Source organism: Podarcis liolepis, assembly GCF_965112155.1.
Source record: "Podarcis liolepis genome assembly, chromosome: 6".
Classification (NCBI taxonomy): domain Eukaryota; kingdom Metazoa; phylum Chordata; class Lepidosauria; order Squamata; family Lacertidae; genus Podarcis; species Podarcis liolepis.
This window is the reverse complement of record NC_139559.1, coordinates 76,715,324-76,732,231: the sequence shown is the minus strand read 5'-3', so window position 1 is coordinate 76,732,231 and position 16,908 is coordinate 76,715,324. Positions and strand designations below refer to the sequence as shown.

Genomic DNA, 16,908 nt, shown 5'->3' with positions numbered 1-16,908 from the left:
GCATGCGTGCAGGCGTTGCATGGAGTGCAGTGCAATGCAATGGCAACGCGGCGCCCTGCATGCATGCATGCAACTTCCACCGGCGCTCCGGACTTGGCAGGTGAGGGGGGTCCCCAGTGGGCGGCAGAGAGAGCCGGGAGGGCGAAGGGGAGCCGGGGGGAGCAGCCCAGGGGGAAACTTCGGCGTCGTTGCGCCGGGTGTTGGGAGCGGAGGCTGGCGGGGGCCCCTCACCTGCAAAACCTGGTCGCCTCTCATATATTTCGTGCATTGCATTCATCGCCCGCTTTCTCCTCCAAGGAGCTCCTATATATCCACCTATATATCATTTTCATAACATTTTCTTTCAAGGCATTACATGCCGTGAACTTCACACCGGTGGTCCATAACCTTTCCCAGTCAGCAAACATAATATTGTACCCAATATCCTGTGCCCATTTTATCATAGCTGATTTAACCGTTTCATCTTGTGTATTCCATTTTAACAGCAAGTTACATTTTTGAAAGTACCTTAGTCTTAGGTTCTAACAGTTCTGTTTCTAGTTTCGATTTTTCCACCTGGAATCCTATCTTTTTGTCCGAATTGAAAACCTCCTTAATCTGAGCATAGTGTAACCAATCTCGCACTTTATCCTTTAATTTCTCCAAACTCTGCAATCTCCAAGTATCTCCATCTTTTTCTAGTATTTCCCAATATTTCGGCCTGGGCTGTTTTGAGTTGTTCCCACCACCGCATCCCCATTGGAAATGATAATGTAGCCTGCTGATAACTTGTACTGTTTTGGCTTCATAAGGATCCACATTCAGTGAGTGGGCTTGTTGTTATTGACTAAACAATGGGTGGTATGAAACTAAGGTTCACTTAGAGTAAACCCATTGAAATTAACAAACATGACTGTAAAGTCCATTAATGTCAATGTGTCTACTGTAAGTAAAACTTGGTTGCATACCACTCCATATTAGTGGATTGGTTTTAGGATTAGTGATATGTGTATGAATGAATGGTTTAGATAGCAATTTTAAAGCAAGTGGCATGTATGGAGACATTACATTAAGAAAAGTATCTGTTACACAAGTTTACTTTTGTATTGTTGAGAAAACCTCCTAGCTGAATATAAATATACCGTAATTTTCGCTCCATAACACGCAGTTTTTTGCTCCTAGAAAGTAAGGGAAAATGCCTGTGCGTGTTACGGAGCGAATGCACTCGACCGGAGCCATGGCTGCCGTCAGTCAAGCAAAGCGGAGCCGCTTGCAGGGCTTTGCACGGCTCTAACTTTGCTTGCTTTACAGCCAGGAGGAGGGGGAGGAGCTGAGGAGGAGGGAGGGAAGGAGAGCCATGCCAGCAAAGCGGGCAGCAGCCGCTTACACGCGAGGAGGGACAGACGGGAGCCATAGCAAGCCGGGAGAAGGCAGGCAGTTCAAAGCCAGCAGGCGCTTTTAAAGTAGCCGGTAACAGCTGCTGCAGCCTCAGCTAGCAAAGGTCCCAGCGCTCTCTAAATGGAGCAATGAGGCTGCAGAGGGACAGGAGGGCTTGGATCAGGAAGGATAAAGTTTAAGCAACCAGCAGCAAAAAACCCCAAAACCAACCTGGAGCTCTGAGCCACGAGCGCAGTGAAAACCAGGAAGTAAAAGAAAAGGCTATCCCCCCGCTTTTCAGCTGTTTTCAGGCAGGATAGATTTGAGCATTGTCTGGGTCCTAGTGCCCCTTCTGCTTTTTGTTCTCCATTCTATTGCTGCTGGTGGCTGCTTATCACTCAAACTGAACCTGATACCAGTAGCCACCTGTACAAACAAAGTAGAAGGCTGCAAGGAGGAGAGCTTTTACACAGCTAATGGCAAATCCCCTGCAATCCAAGTCCTCCTCACTTGCTCAAATCTATTCTGCCTCAAAACAAGGAGCAGAAGAAAAAGGCTGCAAACTGTTAAATGGAAAAAACCCCAGGCACAGGGCAAATACCTTAAGTATACCTTTAAAGCAACAGTGCTCTTTCCCTCCCTGCTCAGCTCGCAGAAAAGCTGCTTCTCCACCCACCCCACGCTGCTCCTTATCCCTTGAGTGCTTTTCCTTCCCTCCCCACTTAAAACGTGGTTACAAAGCACGGATCCACATGGATCCTCAGGATTTTTGCACTGGGTCACCCCAAACTCACCATCAGATCACATGTCTGTGGCCACAGCATGAACCACAAAAATCATACATCTACTATTTCATTTAGAATTTTTTTTCTTGTTTTCCTCCTCTAAAAACTACGTGCGTGTTATGGTCAGGTGCGTGTTATAGAGCGAAAAATACGGTAATCTAAATATTTCAATGATTAAGGCTTCATTGCTGTTTTGTAGCTTATTTTAGCACTTAATCTAATTTTTCCTGTGAAAATCTTGATCAGAGCTGAAGTACAAAATATTTCATTTAGTAAAATGAAGAATAAAGACGGAGTCACATGTCTCTTTTGCAGGCGAATAAACGTTCGCGTGAATATTGAGCTGCATTCAACAACAAATCCCATTCATAGAAAGGTTTGTACTTTGTTTGTCATGTGTTGGCTTTGCTATCCTTTAGTTGCTTCTTCATATGATCATGTTTACTAACACAAAGTAGGCTCATCGATAAAACAGCTAGCACCAAACAAATTTGATTCCATGAACAGTAGCCTTGTAAGAAGTAATAGATTTCTGGGGATTAGTAGTCTCCCCCCCAAAAAAAAACATACACTGTGTTTCCTGAGACATTTCCTAAGTATAAACAATGCCCTAAAGGCTGGGGCATGGACAATGGACAGGGATGATGTAGTTCAACAACATATGGAGGTCCACAAGTCCCCATCCTTCTTGTAGGCACTGCTGTACAGTTTCTTGTGGAACGTTATGAATAAGCATTTTTGGGGGGTTAATATTTCTATGTTATTGTGCTGTGGTATCATCTGTTGTATAGATGCATTCAACAGTTACAAGATGCATGGGTAACACTAAGGCATGGTTTGTTTGAATGTCCAAGCCTAGCAGAGTACCCGTGGATTGTTTTCTACTTTGTTACTACTTTGAGCTGGTTTGCATGTAATGCTAAACTGAACAATGGTTTAGGATGAACAAGCAGACTGCTGGAGATTGGATTGTGCGCACTTTGTTCCTCCTGCTGTCCTCTTCCTTCTGTCAGTTAAGCCAAGGTTTTGCTTAGCATGTAATCTAAACTCAGCCTTGTTATTTGTCTTTCTCCAGACAAATTATGAGTGGTAACCCAGGTTTGTTACTAGGTTTGTAGCTCATCTTGTGACAGCCAAGAAAAAGGCCTTTTTGTTGTGGTACCCTGCCAGTGAAACAGTCTCCCTTGAGATAAGGCAAACACCTACTCTTGGTTAGCAGTGGTTGCTAAAAACATACTACTACTTCAGGTTTTTGCTAACCATTAATATCAGCATATTGATTTTTTCTTAACTTTTTTTGTTTTGTTTTTATTGTATTTTATTGTATGTTTGATTGTGAACCACCTTGAGATTTTTTTCTTAATCAAAGGGGATATGGAAATATTTAAATAAATTGAAAACAATCCATAGTTAAAACAAACTGTTACATATAGTTCAGTGTGCAGACAAAGCCACTGAATGCGTGACTCCGAAAGAATTGTGAAGCTGTAATAAATTTCTCCAAACTATTTTCTTCTAGGATTTAGTTGTTCGTCTAACTGAGGATTCTGACCCCTTCTTTCTATACAATCTTGTTATTTCCGAGGAAGATTTTCAAAGGTAAGTTATCAAGTTCTGATTAGAAAATACTTAGATAAAAGTTTGGGAAGCTGCGCTTTAGCTAATGATTATTATGAACATTGTTCCTAAGTACCTAATGACTTGCATATCTCAGAAGGAAAAAGGAGATTCCAACTAAACATCAAGAATAACTTTCTGACACTAAGAGCTGTTTGACAGTGGAACAGACTCCCACAAGACCTGTTGGACTCTCCTTCCTTGGAGGTTTTTAAGCAGAGGTTGGATGGTCATATACCATGTATGATCTAATTGCAGGGTGTTAGACCAGATGACCCTCAAGATCCTTTCCAACTCTACAATTCTATGATTTTAGTAACAAATAGTCTATAGGAATACATACTTATTATACCTTTTCTTTTTATATAGTTTAAAACTCCAGCAGAGTCTTCTGGTAGATTTTTCTGCTTTTCCTCAGCGATTTATAGACCTCCTTCAACATTGTATCCAAGAACAAAATAAAGACATCCCAAGGTTAGTAACGCTTAAGCAGTAGTCTGTTTTCTTTAAAACAAGTAATACAAACAACAAAAGTAGGATTCAAGGAGACTGATTGTGTCTAAAGCACTTATTTATTTTATTAACACCATTTGAAATCTCACGTTCGGTAACAACAAAAATGGGCAATGCAAAACCTATGGGCAGAATTCAGCTAATGGAAGCCTGCACAAGTGGGCTTACCCACTCTCCTGTCCCCATGCCCTCTCCCAAATTGACATGGGGAGGGGGCAGGAGATCTGCTAGAACAGTGAGCTGGAGGAGGAGAGAGCTGATTGTCCCATTGTTCCGAGCACAATTCAAAGTGTTGGTACTGACTTTTAAAGCCCTAAACGGCCTCGGGCCAGTATACCTGAAGGAGCATCTCCACCTCCATCTCCATCGTTCTGCCCAGACACTGAGGTCCAGTGCCGAAGGCCTTCTGGTGGTTCTGTCACCGCGAGAAGCGAAGTTATAGAGAACCAGGCAGAGGGCCTTCTCAGTAGTGGCGCCTGTCTTGTGGAACGCCCTCCCATCAATTATTATTATTATTAGGAAAGGAGAAATGTTTGTGCTGCCAGAGCAATCTGCTTAGCTCTGTGTTGAATTATTCCATATAAATCTATCAATTATATTTTGCTTTGACTTGACTCTACGAGTGCTAGTTGGGGTTGTTGACACCCTTTAAGTGGAGAACACATACCTCTTGCTGCAGTAGAGTTAGAGGCAAGTACAAACTCTGCCCAGTCCATCTAATACTCTGTTATAGTGCAATGTGCCTCTCCCCCCCCCCCCCGCTGCTTCCTTATTCCATTTCCTTTGCCTTTTCATGAGCTACTTCCAAAAGATTGTTGCTGGCTTTTTAAATAAGGCTTGCAGACTGCTTAGGAAAAGGTTGTTGCACCTGCATTGATCCACACTGCTACCAGTGGGCAGAGGAAGTAGCCAGTATTTGTAATGATTGGTGGATTAACACACCAGTTGGATAGCAGTGGAGTTGGAAGAGTTATTTCCTTTGTACCAGCCTACCCTTCCATAAGGATATGTGCATCATGTGGTGAGAGACTCAGCTAGCAAGTCATTTTTAATGTGTTCTTATTCTTTTTAGGTTTTTGCTGCACCTGGTTTCATCAGGCCCTAATTTAGATCACACTCCTGCTTTTTTAAATGTGGTTGAGACAAACCCATTTAAACACCTCACCCACTTATCACTGAAATTCCTACCCGGAAATGATGCAGAAATCAAGAAGTTTCTGGCAACCTGTTTGAAATGCGTTAAGGTAAAACTAAGATTTCAGTTGTATGTTTTGGGTTACATTTTTGGATCTTTCGGCATAGCGACTAGCTTGGGTCACTTTGTCTAAATGAGGAAGCAAAATACAAAGTTGTGGGGTGTGTCCTGCTGTGTGGTCTGGCATACTCTGCTTTTCTTTTCATGACAGTGGTGTAACAAGGCCACCTTGACATAAGTTTTCTATATTTTACAATTGAAAGTTCACACATCACATTAAACCAATGTTGAAATAAAGTACGGTTTAATGTGATATTGCAGGTGCTCCTGCTGCACTGCCAGGAACAAGTTACCGTATTTTTCGCCCCATAAGACGCACTTTTTTCCCCTCCAAAAATGAAGGGGAAATGTGCCTGCGTCCTATGGGGCGAATGCAGGCTTTCGCTGAAGCCTGGAGAGCGTGGGGGGTCGGTGCGCACTGACCCCTCTCGCTCTCCAGGCTTCAGGAAGCTCTGCGCAACCCTCGGGAGACCGGCTCCGAGGGTTGCGCAGAGCTGCCTGCAGTCCCGGGATCAGCGCAGCTTTGCGCGGCCACCGGGAGCCGGGGGGCGAAGCTCCGCCCCGCTCCCGGTGGCCGCGCAGAGCTGCCTGCAGTCCTGGGACCAGCGCAGCTCTGCGCCACCATCCGGAGCGGGGCGCTAAGCTCCGCCCCGCTCCGGATGGCGGCGCAGAGCTGCCTGCCATCCCGGGATCAGCACAGCTCTGCCCATCGCCAGCCAAGCTTGGGGGACAGCGGGGAGGCAGAGCGTGCCTTCCCACTGTTCCCCGACCTGGTTCTTCCAGCCCTGCACCTTCCCCCCCAAAAAACTAGGTGCGTCCTATGGGCCAGAGCGTCCTATGGGGCGCAAAATACGGTACGTTCTGGCTTATCGTCATCTGGACTTGGGTTTTGGTTTGTTTCTCTCCAGCCAAACTATGAATTGAATCCAAGGTTTGTTCTTGGCTTACCACTCATGATTTGTTTGAGGGAAAGAAGCCTCAGGCCTGTGTTTGTTTCCTTGTAGCGCAGCGGAATAAAAGCAAAGCACTTGTGAGTTCAGCAGTGTGCACCAACATGCTGTTCATTCACATTAAGCCATACTTCATTTTAACTATGGTTTAATGTGATATGCAAACGAGGCCAGTACATCTTTCTGAATTAGGCCTATGGAAAAGCACCCAATAATTAAGTAGCCCAACTCCTGTAACAGGAGTGAGTTTGTATCTGATGTGCTGAATAGCAGTGCAGTCCTACGCATGAAAATGTTTAGGATTGTAGGTTTAATGATTTCAAGAACTGGAAAGGGTTGCATTGACCGACAAAGCTGTCAACTGTACCTAGGAAGAAAAATTGCTGCTGGAACAGAAACTTAGAAAAACAGACGAGGACCTTACAAGACAGCTGAACTATGCCCAGCAGGTAAGAGCAGAATTCCACTGTGGGTCAAATGGTAGAAAATTAATGTTAAAAAAATCCACCCTGTGTTGGGTTGTGTACAATGTTATCTGTGTGTGAGCAAAACTTCCACTGTAAGCACTGGGGCATCACCTTCCTCTAGTTGAGATTCCTGCTTTGGACTATATGACCCTCTGCAATTCTCTGATTCTTTACGCTCCCCCCTGCATGTCTTTAAAATGACAACCCCTCTGGAACAGATTTTTGGAGTACATTGGGGGGCTGCAGAGAGGATAGGAACCCATTGCACAAATCGAAGTCTGCTTGAGCAGTGTTCGACTCCTTCTATTATTTAATTACTGTATTGTGTTTACTTAATGATCTTCTTGTACCTGACCCTTTTAGAGAGAGAAAGTCTGACAGATCCTTACCCCAAGGGGCACTCAAATCAAAGTCAGACATAGCAAAACAACAGAGGGAAGGAGGAATTAGAGGTGTGGGCAGGGCAGGGAAAGAACATGCAATTCAATTTGTTGCACTAAGGTGTCGGGGCTAAGAGAATGAGCCCAAAGGCTCCCCATGAAATTGTGTTTTGAGGGGTGGGATTAACAGAAAATGAAGATTATTCTCTCTATTTGATTGAATTCATTGTATAAATACTGTGTCTAAATTTAGGATCTGTGATATGCCTTCTTGCTGAGAATTCAGTACAGGAGGAGAGGAAATGATTTAAGAATAGCTGCATTAGATGGCTGAAGAGTTCTCTGGCTCCTTGAAGTGTAACAAACTTATTGCAGCTTGTGCTAAAATAGGCAAAAGCCTGTTTCATCAGATGCACGGGAGGTTAGGGTGGGCTCAGCTTTAAAAGCTCATACTACGCTTAAGTTTTAGTGTTTAAGGTGCTATAGGTTTCTGTAAAAACAGAAGAATTGTGTATGTCTATATAATGATGTAAAGTGCAAAGCAATTATGTTTTTTTCTGGGATAGCAGGTGGCAGTGGGATGTGTTTGTAATAGAATAACCTGCCTGTAACCATTTTATAAAGCACTGGCACAGTATTGATTAAAACCCTTCAATTACATGCAAGTTGACCATCTTACTACTGTATTTTTATTTTCTCATATTTAGAGCTTGTCGGAAAAGAGCAGGGAATTGGACAAGTTGAGAAATGAATTGGCATCCAAAACAGCATCTCTAACCAACAAATATACCCAGGAACTGACAAATGAGAAGGAGAAAGCTCTGCAGGTGTGTAAAGAGAAACCTATATACATCTAGCAGAATCCTTATGCCTTTAGTAGTTGCTCAAGTAATTGCTTTTCTTTGTAGGCACAAGCACAATATCAACAACAGAATGAGCAACAGAAAAGGGATCTGGAAAGCTTGCATCAGAAAACAGTGCAGCAGCTGCAGAATAGGTTGAAGGAATTGGAAAATGTCAACAAGGAGCTAATGGAAAGGAGATACAAAGGCGATTCGACAGTCAGAGAACTTAAAGCGAAATTGTCTGGCATAGAAGATGTAAGTGATATTCACCTATTAAGATCTATGTTGGGAGACAATTTGATAGTTTCCAGTCACTCATACAAATATACGAAATATTGCCGGTTATGTATTGAAAACAAGTTTTTTTGTTTTGTTTTTATAGAATATGCTTAACTACTGTCAAGCATGAAACAAAGCATGAATTTTTGCCAGCAACATTTTTGTTAAAATGCTTGTAAAATATTTCTTCCACCACATAGGAATGCCAGAGAGCAAACCAGGAAGTTCTGTCTCTACGTCGAGAGAATGCGACCCTAGATGCTGAATGCCATGAAAAAGAAAAACTAGTAAATCAGCTGCAGACTCGAGTTGCTGTTTTAGAACAGGAGGTCAAAAGCAAGGAGGATCTGGTTGCTAGGGCAAAAGAAGTATCGGATGCAACACATGAGCAAAAGGTTCTTAATTTTACTTTCTAGAATGCAGCAGTACTTTAATTCATGGAGAACTGAATGCTGAAATGAAAGAACATGAGCTACAATCGAAAAAGCAGGGGTTCCTCATGCCCCATCTACTTTACTTCCTATTTGATACAACATAAGTGTTATGCTCGTCAATATGCCCTTGAAATTCCTTTTAAGTTTTAAAAATAGTGTGCTGTGTGACATGGGACATTCCCATTAGAAAAACAAATCCAAAAGCTGCTGGGCACACAGAGATAGTTATGTAGTTCTCCGGATTATGGCTATATTTAGAAAGTGTAGGCAATACTGCAATGTATTGACTTTTTAAAAAGTTATATATTTCACCACGCTGTAGTCACTATAGTAATATAAATAAGCATTTTTGGATGTGATAGGCTTTTAAGAAATTGCTAGCATTTTACATTACAGAATAGGAATTTCAGAACTAGTGTTCTTGTTACTTTATGCAACAGATCCATGTGAATATTTCTTGGCAAAACAAAACCTCCCTAATACAATATATGCTCTTTTAAAAGGTAAACCTGGAAAAAAATATAGAAAAGAAACAAATTCAAATAGGAAATCTGGAAACAACACTAAAGTCACTATCATCTGAACTCCTTAAGGTTTGTTCAAAACACGTTATTGACCTTCTTGATGATGCTTATTTGACTTCAGGTGTTCTTAATTTAAAATTATGCGGTTGTTTATTAGGCCAATGAGATAATAAAGAAATTGCAAGGCGATGTAAAGACTCTAATGAGCAAACTGAAGCTGAAAAATACAGTAACAATTCAGCAAGAAAAACTCTTGGCTGAAAAAGAAGAAAAACTGCAGAAAGAACAAAAGGATCTACAGGAAGCAGAAAGTTCTCTCCGAGCAAAAGAGCAAGAGGTAACTTAAGGGTCAGGTTTCTATCCAGTAAGTGTGTTTTTTTAAAAAAAAGATGCTTAACTTTAAACTCATGCTATTTCAGTTCATGCTAGGTCTCTGCCTTGAATCATTTTGCATAATCCCTGTTCATATGATTGGCAGACTAATTCTATGGTGTGGTGGAAATACCGTCAGTATGAGCTTTTCAATAGACTTAATACACTTTGCTTTTAAAGTAAGTTTTGGTGCTGCCAGTTAAACTGCTATGGACTGATAGTGTTAAAACAAGAGATAGGCCAACTAAGGCCCAGGGGTTGGATCTGGCCCAATCGCTTTCTAAATCCAACCTGCGGACAGTCCGGGAATTAGCATGTTTTTACATGAGTAGAATGTGTCCTTTTATTTAAAATGCACCTCTGGGATATTTGTGGGGCATAGGAATTCGTTCACCCCCAATATATATATATATATAGTCTAGCCCCCCACAAGGTCTGAGGGACAGTGGACTGGCCCCCTGCTGAAAGAGTTTGCTGACCCCTGTGTTAAAACATTTCAGGTGTGCAAGTTGCAGGAACAATTGGAAGCTACAGTACAGAAGCTGGAGGAAAGCAAGCATCTTCTCAAAACCAATGAAAACGGTGTGTGTATATGAGATTCTTGCATTAGCCACTAATATCTAATCCTATCAACTTTTCAGAGCCTAACAACTGAAGCTGGTTTGAGACGTAATCTCACTTTCGTGGGTCTACAAATTCTATGTTCTTAGATATGTGGCAGTTGATCAGCTTTCTGTTAAGGAAGTGCAAGCATGTAAATATTACTGTGCAAAGACTAAGAATCCTGTTTGGCAGCTGAAACCTAAAGAAGAATTTCTGGGGCTGCCATATTTATTCCTCCCCTTTTGTTTCCTTCTCTCTTCTGCAACTTCATTATGTAATTTAAATTTTTAATAAATAATTCCTGAATGTAATTTCCCCACTTCCCATCTATCATGTAAGGCTATCACAGAGTACTGACTAAGTTTCTCAGTCTCTAATTTAATATATGACAAAACTGAGGCTGCGGTCCTACACCCAAGCATGTTGAACTTGATGGACTGACTTCAGTGTAGACATTCATAAGATAGCACTGTGAATTATTTACCGTATTTTTCGCCCCATAGGGCGCACCGCCCCATAGGGCGCACCGAGTTTTATTTTTTTTTGGGGGGGGGAATAAAAATAATTATTCTCCCCCCCCCGGCGCGGGGCTGGCGCGGGGGAAGCCCGAACTTCCCCTTGACCCCAGCCCCCAGAACAGCCTGCTATCTGCAAGCCTAGGGAGCCCGGTGGGAAGTCACGCCAGGCTCCCTAGGGTTGAGCAGAGCTGCGCGAAGCCCGGGAATGCAGGCAGCTCTGCGCAACCCTTGGGAGACCGGCGCGACTTACCGCCGGGCTCCCTAGGGTTGCGGAGAGGTGCATGAAGCCCAGGCGCACTCTTCAGCACGCCCCAGGCTTCAGAATGCAGGCAGCTCTGCGCAATCCTTGGGAGACCGGCGCGAAGTTGCACCGGTCTCCCAAGGGTTGCGCAGAGCTTCCTGAAGCCTGGAGAGCGAGAGGGGTCGGTGCGCACCGACCCCTCTCGCTCTCCAGGCTTCAGCGAAAGCCTGCATTCACCCCATAGGACGCACACACATTTCCCCTTCATTTTTGGAGGGGAAAAAGTGCATCCTATAGGGCGAAAAATACGGTATGTATGGCTGTCCAGCAGTATACTGAGCTATGGTTTAGATTTAAAACAGCAGATAAAAGTCCTAAAAAGTGAAATACTTGGTGCACATTTTTTCTTTGCAGTCATCACATGGCTAAACAAGCAGCTGAATGAAATTCAGATGACGAGGAAGCAAGAAGTGTCAGGAACATCTACTAGTCCTAGTGGTACCACTCCTAGAACTGGCATTTCACCTCACAGTATGGTAATAGTAATGTCCTTATGAATTTTTGTATGGTCCTTCTGGTCCTTTCCTTCTGCTATAGTGTTAATTTCTACACATACTGGGAGAGAAGGAAGTGCTTATACCCAATATCCACTACAGTGGTGCCTCGCAAGACGAAAAGAATCCGTTCCGCGAGTCTCTTCGTCTTGCGGTTTTTTCGTCTTGCGAAGCAAGCCCATTGACGGATTAGCGGGCTTAGCGGATCAGCTGATAAGCGGTTTAGCGGCTTAGGATCAACTGATAAGCGGCTTGGGGAAAAGGGGGGGGGAAAACCCCCGCAGGAACTCGCAATACATTTTCGTCTTGCAAAGCAAGCCCATAGGAAATTCGTTTTGCGAAGCACCTCCAAAACGGAAAACCCTTTCGTCTAGCGGGTTTTCCGTCTTGCGAAGCATTCGTCTTGCGGGGCACCACTGTACTATTAAGATACAAATAGAGGAATTTGTTTTCAAATGGAAAGAATACAGTACAAATTATGAAGTACTATATAAATTATTAGTATAGTTTAATTTTGGATGTGTTTGCTTTTAAATACAAAAAAGGGGAAAGGTATGAAAGGAGCTCTGGAACTAATAGTGTGCTGTTGTTGCTCTGGCTTTATAATGTTAATTTTCTTTTGCAGGTTGATAGCAGAATTCCATTTTTGAACTCGGGACTAGGCTATCCCATCTCTCCTTTGCTGCCTTTTCAAAGTTTCCCAGATACAGTGGCTGTCAAAAGCATCAACCAGCAAACTTCAGGACAAAAGGCAGGCACCCAAATATATAATTTTATATTCTATTGCATCTTTCCACATTAGCATTATAAGCTGCTGCACACCCAGAATACAGGCTTTAAGAATACGTGTAACAAGGACTCAGCTGCAAGTTCTCATATGGAGAAACTGCTACCTGTGGCAGCAGAACTAAAACAAATATTTTTTAATGAACAAAAAAATTACCCTGTCACTGTTTTGGCAAACCTCATCCCTCAGGAACAAGTCTTTCCCCTCTTAAGTTGTTTAAATCTCTTAGCCTCTCCTTTTTGCAGGTATATAAAGTGAAATTAATTTTCACAACTGCCCTCCTTTATAATTTCAGCAAAATACTGGGAGTCTGGAAGCCTAAGGTTTATCCCTTGGTGGCTTAAATTAAGTTTTAGTGTTGTGCGTATGACCCAGATTTTAGTAAGTCTTCTTTGCATTCTTTAATGTATAATTAAAGCCTAGAAATGGAAATGTGAGTGTGTGAAAAATTTTCTGTTTCCAGCAGGTTCAGTTCAATGTGCAACCTCAAGAGATTAACAGATGTTCGGATTCGCAGCCAGGAATTCCTCCAATGACGAATCACCCAACAAATAAAGAGAAGTGAGTGCTTGTGCTTTTAGTTGAGGAGTGGTCTATCGGTGGCCCTGGCCTAATTATGTATGGGTGGAGGTTGCCAGAAGAGAGGAAAGGGGTGCCAAAATAGATGGCACAAAGTCCTTTGGCAAGAGTGATTGTCATTCTGATGGCAGTCTGCAGGATGTGGGGAGAGAAAAGGGTGGCAAGAAGGAAGGAAGCAGGTATCTACATCCTGAATGTGTCTCCCATCATATTATCCTTGAAGGAATGTGGCCTTTGACTGAAAAAGGATCCTCAGACATGTTTTAGATGACCAATTGTAAAAAAAATGAAAGTATTCTCCTGCCCACACCCCAAGAGTAACAGCAGCAGTATTATTTTTAATTTTGAGTGGGAGGAATGTGCACAAGCGACCCTTGAGATAAATCTCTTGGGATTTTATACACAGGTATGCCTGATCTTTTTCATCAGATTCCTTTTCATGGAGAAGCTATTCGGTATGACTGAACCCATTTATGATAACTATCAAAATACCGTCCATAACAGAGTGACAGAGACTAAAGGGCAACATGGCAATGCATTGCTCTGTTTTCCTCTGGCCACACTGGGCATATCAAAAGTGGCAGGATCCAGAAAGTGAATGTGATATTCAGAGAAGATGCAAAAGTATTTTGTGATGCTGCTTGAATCTAAAGTATAGGTGAAACTGCGTACATGCAGTCATTTCGATATGCATACTTTTAAATTATCAGCTAAATCCCTTGTGGAATTGTCTGACTTCCCTTAAAGATGTATAGCTGCTTTATGCGGAATTAATACTACGTTATGTGAATCACTGATCTACTTACTATGTCTGGCACTGGCTCTCCATCAGATGCCTTTACTATTAGCTGCTACCTAATCCCTTTAAGTGGAAATACCCAGGAACCGAACCAGGGATTTTCTACATGGAAAGCATATGCTCTAGCAGTGAGCAATATGACTCTTCCCAGCTGTAGCCCCTCCCTGACAATGGGCTTGATCTGAATAGAACCCAAAAGCTGCTGCCAGGCCTTGGACACTATTACATGAGCACTGTTCCACAGCATTTGATATTTACATACATTCATTCGAAATCAGATGGGTTTATGAAGCAATTCTATATCCTCCCACCACGCTGATGAAGAATTCTGTGAAACAGTAGTCAATATCCGGAAGCGCTGTTCAGTGTTGGACATCATATTTGCTGAATACACATCGTAGAAAGTCTGGTACCTCGCTTCATTTAAAGATTTTCAGAGACTTTGAGACTAAAGATTTCATTTTGTACTTGTTATGGTTTGAAGGAATTCTATAAAGATTGTTTATTGCGTATGTACATGGTTGTGTTGCCTAGACCTTGGACGCTGGCTGGGGAGACCCAGGTTCAAATCTCCACTCGGCCAAGCTTGCTGGGTGACCTTGGGCTAGTCAGTCTCTCACAGCCTAATCTACCTCACTGGGCTGTTATGTTATGGTAGATAAAACATAGAAGAGCCATGTACCTTATCTTTAGTTCCTTGGTGGAAAGGCAAGATACAAATAATACTACTTTGACTAAGGCAGTCCGAAACAGGCTACATGTCTGAGTGTTCCTGAAGAAATGTCTAACTTGTGGCCCTCAATATGTTGTTGGGGCTCCCATTAGCACCAGCCAGCAGGTTGGACTACAACTCTGACCGTCCTCAACACCATCTGGAGAGTTTGACTTCTTCTAAAGAAAGCAGTATTTAAGGAGACCATAAAATGTATTATTTGAAGATCTTATGAAACCCCAGCTTAGTGAACTTAGAAACATTCTTTGAGTGTGGCAAACTGAAATGGTTTCTTCTTAAGTATCTTCCTTCTGATTTAGTGGGGAAAACATGGGATTGGAAGCAAAATATTTGAAGAAAAGAGAAGACAGCATTCCCTTGCGAAGGCTCAGCCAAAACACATCTCACAACACAGGTGGGCAAGCATGCATGTGCATTAAACTTAAAATGTGAGAAGTTGCTCTAAAACTTTTTGAAATCTTCGGAAGCTGTTCATTTAAGATTCCTTTCCCCATTATTAGGACACCTGAAGTCAACTGCCTTGATAAAAACTCAAATACCAGCCAAATCTGCAGCACCTTCCAGACCCTCTGCTTACTTCCCTGGATAGTGGACAACGTATTTGCCATGGTAAAAAGTTTATCAGCAGTTGCAATTCTTTTTATGATTATCTCCCCTGTAAAGTGTTAACATAAACTCATTTAGTAAGCAATGAAATATCTGAGAGATAACAAGAGCTGGTTTTTTGGTCTGCTTACATTGTAATGTGAATTACAGAAATTTCCTAACAAGACTTCCAACATTGTAAGGGCCCAAATGAGTGATTGAGCAATTTTGTATCAATTATTATCAAAGTGCACTGACGGGAAGAAAGGTTTGCAATTTCTCTCCCAGGCTGAATTCTCTGCGCTACATGTTTCTTGGATATGGACCTCAGAGGTAAAAACTCATCTTTGAAGCCTTGGAGCCTTTTCTTTATTTTAAAGCTTGTCAAAGTTATTATGCACTTCAGCTGTGACTCTTCAAGTCATCGCTACCAGCTCCTAGTTACATTTAAATTAAAATTTTACCAAGGATGAGCTCATCCATTCATTCTTTGCAACACTTTGGAGGCTTTCAGAAGTGCAAAAATGTCCTACTTACCATGTCAAACTAAATTACCTTAATATTGATTGTCTGTTGCTTATTTGACTAGATGGTGGCACTCTTTATAAACGTTTTGAACCTTTCCTAACTTTACAGGGAGAAAAGTAAATAAGCTCCTCCAGGTTTATTTTGCAATCTTGCAAATTTATTTTTCATTGCTCCTAAATATAAGTAATTTGGTAGTGTTCCACTAATTTCAGTGGGACATTGAGCAGTGCAAAAATCCACCAAGATTCCTAATAGTAAGCAAGTGTGTCTAGTTCTTACCAGGATTCAGGAGGCATTACTTGACGTTGTTGAATACCAAATGCAGCAGTCTAAATTAGATTTGCCAGGTGAGTTCAGCCTTACAGCAAACTCTTATTTTCATTTAATTTTGAAATATATCAACTTTTTATATCTTAATGGTCTGTAGTATATCAGAGTATCTTTAACATTCTAAGTAACTGTTCAACATTTGAATCACAACAAAGGATAATTTTGCTGCTTTTCAAATTATTTTAAACTTAAGATGTTAGTTTTTAAGTTGTAAAATGTTGCAGTCAATGTATAGTGGCATGATTTAAGAAGTCTTATATAACATAAAACTGGTGCATACCTATAACAAACAACTTTTGTAAAATTAATGAAGATCAGCAATCCTTCAAAATGATTTTGAGGCCTTTACATTGCTACTGCAATCAGTAAGATATATAAGCACTATTCTGATTCTCCCAAAAGCTATGGAATTTCAGAATACTTGATGGTGGGTGATTAATGCCCAGTGCAAGACCTATTAATCTCAGTGGGTTGTGATTACACTTCTCTATTCTAAATAGAAGCAGTGTAAGATTTTTGCAAAGCATTTTTTTTATCAGTCTCACTGATTTATATTGGGAACTCTACATGTGTGATTTCAAAATTGAAGTGTCATTTCTTTAGCTATTAGCAGTCATGATATTCAAGTCTCTTAAAGGTGGTTAGCATAGTAGGTTGTTACCCACTTATGAGTGGCTTGCTTTTTTAGCACATGGGCTTTTTGTATATTGTTACAGGTGTGTAAATACAAATTATTTGAACATGTATGGCAGAATCATTCCTTGCAGTGTAAAATTTGTACATTTGTCTTTTAATCAGAATGCATGTTCACATGTATCTAAATGCTCGTTTCAGTAAATTTTCAAATAAAATGAAACAAATATTGCTGGTGGAA

The 16,908-nt window shown here is 41.6% G+C and overlaps 2 protein-coding genes across 4 annotated transcripts in view; one reads left to right on the top strand and one right to left on the bottom strand.

The window, feature by feature from the left end:
• Positions 1–16,908, bottom strand: part of LOC310710274 (uncharacterized protein) — a 982,430-nt gene that overhangs the window by 31,025 nt on the left and 934,497 nt on the right. The gene's annotated exons all lie outside the window — the stretch shown is intronic.
• SASS6 (SAS-6 centriolar assembly protein) overlaps positions 1–16,908 on the top strand; it is a 20,975-nt gene extending 4,067 nt beyond the window's left edge. Inside the window, exons 2-18 of one of the 3 annotated variants that reach the window (XR_014527916.1) lie at positions 2,457–2,517; positions 3,661–3,740; positions 4,128–4,232; positions 5,344–5,515; positions 6,848–6,925; positions 8,031–8,150; positions 8,232–8,423; positions 8,648–8,842; positions 9,385–9,474; positions 9,563–9,742; positions 10,278–10,359; positions 11,554–11,675; positions 12,319–12,444; positions 12,944–13,041; positions 14,891–14,985; positions 15,092–16,603; positions 16,638–16,908. Coding sequence is in view for 2 of the 3 variants with exons in the window: in XM_083511087.1 (XP_083367213.1) it covers positions 2,457–2,517; positions 3,661–3,740; positions 4,128–4,232; positions 5,344–5,515; positions 6,848–6,925; positions 8,031–8,150; positions 8,232–8,423; positions 8,648–8,842; positions 9,385–9,474; positions 9,563–9,742; positions 10,278–10,359; positions 11,554–11,675; positions 12,319–12,444; positions 12,944–13,041; positions 14,891–14,985; positions 15,092–15,180 (1,885 nt within the window). In the remaining variant the exon portion in view is untranslated. Of the gene's footprint in view, positions 1–2,456; positions 2,518–3,660; positions 3,741–4,127; positions 4,233–5,343; positions 5,516–6,847; positions 6,926–8,030; positions 8,151–8,231; positions 8,424–8,647; positions 8,843–9,384; positions 9,475–9,562; positions 9,743–10,277; positions 10,360–11,553; positions 11,676–12,318; positions 12,445–12,943; positions 13,042–14,890; positions 14,986–15,091 lie in introns of all 3 variants that reach the window. The other 2 variants (XM_083511088.1, XM_083511087.1) reach the window with 2 other exon arrangements.